General features: G+C 36.7%; 1 protein-coding gene across 3 annotated transcripts in view; it reads right to left on the bottom strand.

Moving 5' to 3' along the window:
- Positions 1–5,250: 5,250 nt before the first annotated feature.
- The window catches only part of LOC133656311 (cdc42 effector protein 4-like), a 59,699-nt gene continuing 54,848 nt past the window's right edge, over positions 5,251–10,101 (bottom strand). For all 3 annotated transcript variants that reach the window (XM_062057335.1, XM_062057337.1, XM_062057336.1), the window contains exon 2: positions 5,251–9,026. In XM_062057335.1, coding sequence (XP_061913319.1) covers positions 7,984–8,949 — 966 coding nt within the window. In that variant the 5' untranslated portion in view covers positions 8,950–9,026 and the 3' untranslated portion in view covers positions 5,251–7,983. The remainder of the gene's footprint in view (positions 9,027–10,101) is intronic.

Raw genomic sequence — 10,101 nt, 5'->3', positions numbered from 1 at the left:
GTATTAATCAAATAATTACAATAATTAATTTATTTCAAATCAGATTTTGATTTAATTTTAATTTGTTATCGTGCTTGTCAAACAACTAAAAAACTTAGTGCATATACATTTTTTATCAGTTAAATTTTATTTAATTTAAACATTTTCACCTATTTTTATTGTATTCATCAAATTAATAAAAAATATATAGCATTTTTTCTAGATTTTTAATTCGTTTTTATTTAATCTTAGTTTTTATTGTATTCATTAAATAATAATAAAAAATACAACCTATAATGTGTTACATTTTTAAACCAGTTTCAAAATATATTTAAATGTATTTCTCTTATTGTCTTCCTCAAATAATTGAACAATACAGTACACTGTATGATGCATTTATTTATTTATTTTTATACATTTTTATTGTAATATATAATTGTATTCATTAAATAACAAAAAAATAAAATGCTTAATATTTTTCATCAGTTTTTAAATCTATTTGCAAAATACAACGCAATGTGTATTCATTATTATTTTTCTATTCATTAAATAATTACAAAAATACAATATATAATCAGTTTTTATTCTATATTAATTTTTACATGTTATTGTGTTGATATAAATAATTAAAAAGGTAGCGCACATACAAGTACAACAATAATACAGAAAGATGGAGTCAGCATATACGGTAATGACATTTAAATCAAGCAAAGTAAAAAGTACTATGTACTTGTACTCTTTTCAAACATGGAAATTGTATATAGCAGTAAAAATATGTTACATAATCTTATTTTAAACTAATTTAAATGATCTTATTACAGTAACTAACTCTTGCATAATAAGCAACTAAGTATTTACTATGAAGTACTATTTTTAAATAGTACTTTTAGTACTGAATATGTACTACTAAAACAATCGTAGTAGTATGTGTGCTAAACAAATTTTTGTACTTCTCTGTTGGATCAAAAGTCGCCCAAAAGTGCACATGTGGCGCCCTCTAGTGGCGATAAAGGTAAACACATTAAATATTCTATTTGTCAACATGAAAAGTTGGATTTGAAGAGTTCATATTTCTCTGACAAAACAACACCTGCATGTTATAGTAGGCACTGTCCACGTTACCATGACTACGTTTGATCAAACTGAATATAACTTATATTTTATAGTAGTGTATTTTATAGTAGGCAGTGTACACGTTACCATGACTACGTTTGATCAAACTGATTATTACTTATATTTTATAGTAGTGTATTTTATAGTAGGCAGTGTACACGTTACCATGACTATGTTTGATCAAACTGAATATTACTTATATTTTATAGTAGTATATTTTATAGTAGGCAGTGTACACGTTACCATGACTACGTTTGATCAAACTGAATATTACTTATATTTTATAGTAGTATATTTTATAGTAGGCAGTGTACACGTTACCATGACTACGTTTGATCAAACTGATTATTACTTATATTTTATAGTAGTGTATTTTATAGTAGGCAGTGTACACGTTACCATGACTACGTTTGATCAAACTGATTATTACTTATATTTTATAGTAGTGTATTTTATAGTAGGCAGTGTACACGTTACCATGACTATGTTTGATCAAACTGAATATTACTTATATTTTATAGTAGTATATTTTATAGTAGGCAGTGTACACGTTACCATGACTACGTTTGATCAAACTGAATATTACTTATATTTTATAGTAGTATATTTTATAGTAGGCAGTGTACACGTTACCATGACTACGTTTGATCAAACTGATTATTACTTATATTTTATAGTAGTGTATTTTATAGTAGGCAGTGTACACGTTACCATGACTACGTTTGATCAAACGGAATATTACTTATATTTTACTAGACTTAAACATTGCAAACATTTTAGTTAAGTATGCACATGCTATGCTATATAATGCTAGCTGTTTGAAGCATGCTTAGCTGTTAGCATTGTTTTCAAATGCATTCCATTGGTGTTCTCCCGAGAGTTGAAATATGCGTCAGCTACCTTTTAGCAGCATTTTACATTTCATATTCAGTACTTTAGCATACCTGTTTTGTTAGATGCTACCTTTTAGTAGCATTTTACATTTCATATTGAGTACTTTAGTACAGTGGTCCCCAACCACCGGGCCGATTGGTGCTGGGCCGCACAAGAAATTTAATTAAAACATTTTTTTTTTAAAAATTAAATCAACATAAAAAACACAATATATACATTATATATAAATATAGATCAATACAGTCTGCAGGGATACAGTCCGTAAGCACACATGATTGTATTTCTTTATGGAAAAAAAAAAAAAAAAAAAAAAAAAAAGCCCCCCACCCCACCCCGCTGGTCCGTGGGACACATTTTCTAGCATTGACCGGTCTGCAGCTACAAAAAGGTTGGGGACCACTGCTTTAGTATACCTATCTTGCTCTGGTGCTACCTTTTACTAGCATTTCACATTTCATACTTCTTATGTTCGGGTGCGACCTTTTAGCATCATTTTGTGTTTCCTATTTAGCACTTAAGCATACCTTTTTTGTTCAGGTGCTCCCTTATATCAGAATTTTGCTTTTCATACTTAGCACTTTAGCTTTCCTATGTTAATCAGGTGCTACCTTTTAGTACAAGTTTGTGTTTCATATTTTGCACCTAAGCATATCTATTGTGCACATTGACAATGGCTGTGGTTGTTTTTGTCATGTAAGAAAATCCTTCAAACATAACTCTTTGTTTAGCCCAGTGCTTCTTAACCTGGGTTGGATGGAACCCTAGGGGTTCGGTGAGTCGGCCTCAGGGGTTCGGCGGAGGTCAAGACACACCCGACTCATCGTGTAAATACAAACTTCTCCCTATCGGCGTATTACGGATACGACAACAGCAGAAGTCAGACTGATTTGCAGGTGTGTCATTTGTTGTGAGTTTATGCACTGTGTTGGTTTTGTTGTTTGAACAAGGTGATGTTCATGCACGGTTCATTTTGTGCACCAGTAATAAAACATGGTAACACTTTAGTATGGGGAACATATTCACCATTAATTAGTTGCTTATTAACATGCAAATTAGTAACATATTGGCTCTTACCTAGTCATTATTAAAGGCCTACTGACATTATTTTTTTTAAATTTAAACGGGAATAGCAGATCCATTCTATGTGTCATACTTGATCATTTCGTGATATTGCCATATTTTTGCTGAAAGGATTTAGTAGAGAAAATCGACGATAAAGTTCGCAACTTTTGCTCGCTGATAAAAAAAAAGCCTTGCCTGTAGCGGAAGTAGCGTGACGTCACAGGAGCTAGTATTCCTCACAATTCCCCGTTGTTTACAATGGAGCGAGAGAGATTCGGACCGAGAAAGTGACGATTACCCCATTAATTTGAGCGAGGATGAAAGATTTGTGGATGAGGAACGTTACAGTGAAGGACTTGAGAGGCAGTGCAAAACGTATCTTTTTTCGCTCTGACCGTAACTTAGGTACAAGCTGGCTCATTGGATTCCACACTCTCCTTTTTTTATTGTGGATCACAGATTTGTATTTCAAACCACCTGGGATACTATATCCTCTTGAAAATGAGAGTCGAGAACGCGAAATGGACATTCAGTGCCTTTTATCTCCACGACAATACATCGGCGAAATGCTTTAGCTACGAGCTAACGTGATAGCATCTTGCTTTAACTGCATATAGAAACAAAAAAAATAAACCCCTGACTGGAAGGATAGATAGAAAATCAACAATACTATTAAACCGTGGACATGTAAATACACGGTTAATGCTTTCCAGGCTGGCGAAGGTTAACAATGCTGTGCTAACGACACCATTGAAGCTAACTTAGCAACTTACCAACGGGACCTCACAGAGCTATGCTAAAAACATTAGCTCTCCACCTACGCCAGCCAGCCCTCATCTGCTCATCAACACCCGTGCTCACCTGCGTTCCAGCGATCGGCGGAAGGACGAAGGACTTCACCCGATGCGTTTGGCGGCCCGGAGACGTAGGAAGTCAAGGTGAGGTCGGCGGCTAGCGCGGCTAGCGCTCCAACAAAGTCCTCCTGGTTGTGTTGCTGTAGTCCGCTGCTAATACACCGATCCCACCTACAACTGTCTTCTTTGCAGTCTTCATTGTTCATTAAACAAATTGCAAAAGATGTCCAGAATACTGTGGAATTATGAAATGAAAACAGAGCTTTTTGTATAGGATTCTACGGGGTACCATAACTTCCGTTACTCGGACTTCGTCACGCGCATACGTCTTCATACCGCAACGTTTCAGCCGGATATTTCCCGGGAAGTTTTAAATGTCACTTTATAAGTTAACCCGGCCGTATTGGCATGTGTTGCAATGTTAAGATTTCATCATTGATATATAAACTATCAGACTGCGTGGTCGCTAGTAGTGGCTTTCAGTAGGCCTTTAAGTACTTATTAATGCCTTATTCGGCATGGCCTTATTATAACCCTAACCCTCTAACCCTGGCCCTAACCCTCTAACCCAGGGGTGTCCAAAGTGTGGCCCGGGGGCCATTTGCGGCCCGCATGTAATTTTTTAACGGACCCACGGCACATTCTAAAAATACGATATAAAAAAAAACAAAACATAAAAACTGGTATAAAAGAGCAAACAGGTGAAATGTAACAAGAAAATATTGCATTATTTACTCTAATAACACAAAAAATTATTAAAAAATAATAATGAATCAAAATCAATGTCATTATGAATTATTGACCTATTCAAGGCTCCAATTAGGTCACATTAAATATTCCACTTTGAGATATTTTGGGGGGAAAATGTTGCATATTTTTTGGTTGCCATTTAAAAAACAAAGTTTTTTAAAGAAGGGCCTAAAACAAACAAACAAAAAACATTAACAACACTACTTAGAATATGTTCCCCATACTAAAGTGTTACCAAAAACATATAACTTTGTCTTGAATTATTTGAAAAAACATTTTACTTTTCACTAAAGAAGGGTTGGGTACCTCCAACAAGGTTAAGAACCACTCATATAGACTGTTTTTAAGCAGGTATAGTGTAGACATCGCCCTCTAGTGGCCATGTGTGAAGCTGGTGCTAATATATGAGAGTGGGCCTAAATAAACGGCCATAAATCAGTTACACGCAACCGCCACTAGAGGGAGACATCAGCCTTGATTACATTGCAGTCCCTTTCTCTAAACATCTGCTTCACGGTCACAGCGATGACGTCATTTGCAAGCGCAAAGCCGACACTTTTTTTTGTTCACGTCACACATAAGAGGAAAATAGTTTGATATCAGCAGCTTTTATTGACAAATGGAGCCGTTATTGAAAAGAAATGAAGGATCTTATTATTTATTGTGTGGAAAAGTAACATGGCACTCATAGGAGGAAACATCTTCCAGCTCTTGTCTGCTTTTTTTATGCAGATGTTTGCACATTTGTCCAGAAAAACAAAACAAAAACAAAACAGCTCAGATCATTTTCACAGCAATTTTCCATCATGATATAATAATGCTAATAATAGAACAGCGACACAAGGCTTTTCAAAATAAAGTCACCAGCATTAACGATGGAGCATCCTTTTGAATGAAAAATGTTTTACATTTTTAATTAACCCTTTTACCTTGAGAGAGACAAAAAAAAAAGAACTAAATAATAAAAAAAGATAAACGCACGTATGAGGAAAATGACATCATGCTAGTGTTAGCAATAAAGGCTAAATACTCTACGTGGGACACAACATTAGGTACACCAAATAGGATCTTTTCTAACACCTTGCAGCCATGGCAATTAAACATTTTTAAAAAATACATTATATTTTTAAAAAATTTGTAAGCATTACAAAATAAAGTAGTTTGCATGCTACTTAAGCTTGAGAGAACTCTGAATTCAGTTATCAATTCATAGCATTTTTTAAAAATTATTTAACAAACCCGTGTTTAAAAATATATATTGTTTTAGTTAAAATAATCAGGTTGTAGTTTACTATAGCTAAATAGGAACATTCTGAATTTATGTAAACAGTATTTTGTCATTTAGTCACATATTTTTTTAAATTATTTGATCATACTTTATTGTACCCATGTTTAAAAAAATATATATATTGTTTTAGTTAAAATATTATATTTGTTATTGCTGTTTATCACCATAAATAAAGAAGAACATTCTGACTTTACACCCACAACATATGTTTGATCATTTTAATAAAAACACATATTTTAAAATATTTTATTTATACTTTATTTTATATAATAGTATTAAAAAAAAAGATTTTTAAATTCAGATAATCTGGTTGTAGTTTACTATAGCTAAATAGGAACATTCTGAATTTACACCCACAATATGTAGACATTGTTTTGTCATTTCGCCATATTTTTTGTAATATTATTTAATTATGCTTTATTTTACCCATGTTTAAAAATATATATTGCTTTAGTTAAAATATTATATTTGTTATTGATGTTTATCACTATAAATAAAGAAGAAAATTCTGACTTTACACCCACAGCCTGTATACAGTAGTTTGTCATTTCGCCACATATTTTTAAAATTATTTAATTATGCTTTATTTTACCCATGTTTAAAAATATATATATTGTTTTGGTTAAATAATTTTTTTAATACTTCTTTTTCAATTATATTTGTTATGTTTACCACTATAAATAATGAAGAAAATTCTGACTTTACACCCACAGTCTGTATACAGTATTTTGTCATTTCGCCACATATTTTTTTAAATGATTTAATTATACTTTATTTTACCCATGTTAAAAAAAAAAAAAATATATATATATATATATATATATATATATATATATATATATATACAAATATATATATATATATATTTTTTAATTATATTTATGTTAATCTCTATAAATAATGAAGCAAATTCTGACTTTACTCCCACAGTCTGTATACAGTATTTTGTCATTTTGCCACATATTTTTAAAATTAATTAATTATACTTTATTTTACCCATGATAAAAAATAGATATATTGTTTGTTTTCATTTTTGTAATTCATTATATTTGTTATGTTTATCACTATAAATAAAAATGAAAATTCAGACTTTACATCCACAACACATGTTTGATAATTTTGATAAAAATACATTTTAAAATAAATTATTTATACTTTATTTTATATAATAGTATAAAAAATATCTTTTTAAATTCAAATAATCTGGTGGTAGTTTGCATGTTACTATAAACGGAGACGAACATTCTGCCTATACAACCACAAAATGAATGTAAAACGATAAATAAGTACAACCTCTGTCTGTGGAACACTCTCCCTGACCACCTGAGGGCACCACAGACTGTGGATGCTTTTAAAAAAGGCTTAGAAAACCCTTATTTTAAAAAAAAGCATTTTTTTAGAATTATGCGTGTTTGTCCTAGTTTTTATTTTTATTATTATCTTTTTCTTTTAATACGCTGTAGCACTTTGAGGTTGTTTGCTCAATGTAAAGTGGTTTTTACAAATACAATCTATTATTATTATTATTATTAAAATGTAATTATATTATATTCATGTGTTAAAAAGAATGATGCATGCTGGGAAAGCTGCCTTGTGCGGGCGTACCTAATGTTGCGACCGGTGAGTTGACGTCTTCTGGCATCCTTTTGACCCCCCCCCCCCCCGACGACGAGCGCGGGGAAACATCTTGATTGGTTTAAGTCAGCCGACGGCGTGATTGGATGGCGAGGTCGCTACCAAAAAGTCACTCAAGCCACGTCCTTCCTCTCCATTCTCACAAAACTGCCTCATCGGCGTTTTTTTAACGTACAAAAAACATCCCAAGGTCTCCCGCTAACGTTCAGCCAACCATCGATCGGATGATTAAGTGCGTCGTAGCTTTAAGAGCGTTTCTAAGCGACGTCCGGTCAAATGAGAAATGATCCAACTCACGTGCTGCCGTCTTTGTCCTTCCGCAACACCCGTGGCTGTAGGCGACGTCCACGTGACTCGGTATGGTGATTATTAGTGAAGGGTCGGGTGTTAGTTAGTAGGGTCCTTAGCTTATACTCTGATCTCGTCGTCCTCGTCGTCCATGAAGGAGAAGTCCTCGTCGCCGCGCGGCGAGCTGTGCTTGGCGCTGTCCGTGTCGGCGTAGTGTTGCAGGTGGTTGCTCGGGTGGTACGCCGTTTTGTCCTCCGAGACCGAGCCGGCGCTGGACACGGAGCAGCTGTCCAGGTGGGCGTCCCTGGCGTGCAGCTCGGGGGTGTAGGGCGCCTCGGCGGGGTACATCAATCGCGGCGGCCTGGCGGGCGGCCGCTGCTGCTCCTCCGCCACGTCGTCGTCGATGAGCGGGATGTGCGACGGCGAGCCCTCGCTCCCTTTGCCTTCCTCGAAGCCCAGGTCCACGTCCTCGTGGTCCTTCTTCTCCATCACGCTCAGGATGTCCCCCAGCATGGACGGCCCCAGGTCGATGTGGAAGGACATCATGGACTCGGCGTGCTTTAAGGCGCCGCCTTTAGGCACGGACGGGGGCAACTCGCCCAGGTCGCCGAAGTTCCGCTCGTCCAGCTCGGCGTCGAAGGTGGCGATGGCGGCGGCGGCGCCGTTCGCCGGCTTAACCTCCACCTCCACCAGCTTCTTCATGGGGTTGGAGGCCACGCCTCCTCTCCCGCCTTCCTCGTTGAGGTACGGCAAGGATATGGCGTTCTTCACAAAGTTGGCCGGCGCCACGTTGCCGTACTCGTACTTGTCGCCGCGGTTGACGGACTGAGAGCGCCGGCTGCCTCGGAAGGTGCGGGCCAGGAGTCCCGCCTTGGGGCCCGGCGAGCCCTGCTTGGCATCGCCGTCGGGGCCCTCGCCCGACCGCGTGCTGAGGAAGGACGTGTCCCCGAAGGCGTCGCCGCCGCGGCCCACGTGCATGGTGTGGCGGAAGTCCCCCAGCGGGGCGCTGATCATCTCCGCCGTCAGGTCGGCCCTGGAGCGCCGCTTGGACTGGTTGGACTGGACCAGCTGCTTGAGGATCGGCATGGTGGACGTGGGGGGGGTAAGACCTCGCTTTCTGGGCACGTTTGTCAGAGAAACTCCATCACTGTCCTTCCAGCCGCCTGTGGAAACAAAGTCGTTTTTGTTAGGGCTGTGGAAAAAAACATATTTTCATAGGATGCACACCTGCGCAACAAATCCGGTCGTGAAATTTCCTCGCTCCTAAATGTTCCCAAGTCAACTTTATTACAAGAAAAGTGAAGAGTTTGGGAACAACAGCAACTCAGCCACCAAGTGGTAGGCCAGGTAAACTGACAAGAGAGGGGTCAGCATAGTGCACAGTCAGTTGCTACAGAGCTCCAAACTTATTGTGAACTTCCAATTAGCCCACGTACAGTACGCAGAGAGCTTCGTGGAATGGGTTTCCATGGCCGAGCAGCTGCATCTAAGCCATACATCACCAAGTCCAATGCAACTATTTGTTATTGATTTTTATCACTATAAATAAAGAAGAACATTCTGACTTTACACACTCAGTCTGCATACAGAATTTTGTCATTTTGCCACATATTTTTTAAATTATTTAATCATACTTTATTATACCCATGTTAAAAAATGTATATTGTTTTAGTTAAAAAAACATTTTTTTTTCATTTTTTAAATTACATTTAAATTGTATAAAAAACATATTTTCATAGGATGCACACCTGCGCAACAAATCCGGTCGTGAAATTTCCTCGCTCCTAAATGTTCCCAAAGTCAACTTTATTACAAGAAAAGTGAAGAGTTTGGGAACAACAGCAACTCAGCCACCAAGTGGTAGGCCAGGTAAACTGACAGAGAGGGGTCAGCATAGTGCACAGTCAGTTGCTACAGAGCTCCAAACTTCTTGTGGCCTCCCAATTAGCCCACGTACAGTACGCAGAGAGCTTTGCGGAATGGGTTTCCATGGCCGAGCAGCTGCATCTAAGCCATACATCACCGAGTCCAATGCAAATATTTGTTATTGATGTTTATCACTATAAATAAAGAAGAACATTCTGACTTTACACACACAGTCTGCATACAGAATTTTGTCATTTTGCCACATATTTTTTAAATTATTTAATCATACTTTATTATACCCATGTTAAAAAATATATATTGTTTTAGTTAAAATATTTTATTTAAATTATATAAAAAACATATTTTCATAGG

The sequence above is a fragment of the Entelurus aequoreus genome, linkage group LG08 (assembly GCF_033978785.1).
Source record: "Entelurus aequoreus isolate RoL-2023_Sb linkage group LG08, RoL_Eaeq_v1.1, whole genome shotgun sequence".
NCBI classification, from domain to species: domain Eukaryota; kingdom Metazoa; phylum Chordata; class Actinopteri; order Syngnathiformes; family Syngnathidae; genus Entelurus; species Entelurus aequoreus.
This window is presented reverse-complemented; position numbering and strand designations above follow the sequence as displayed.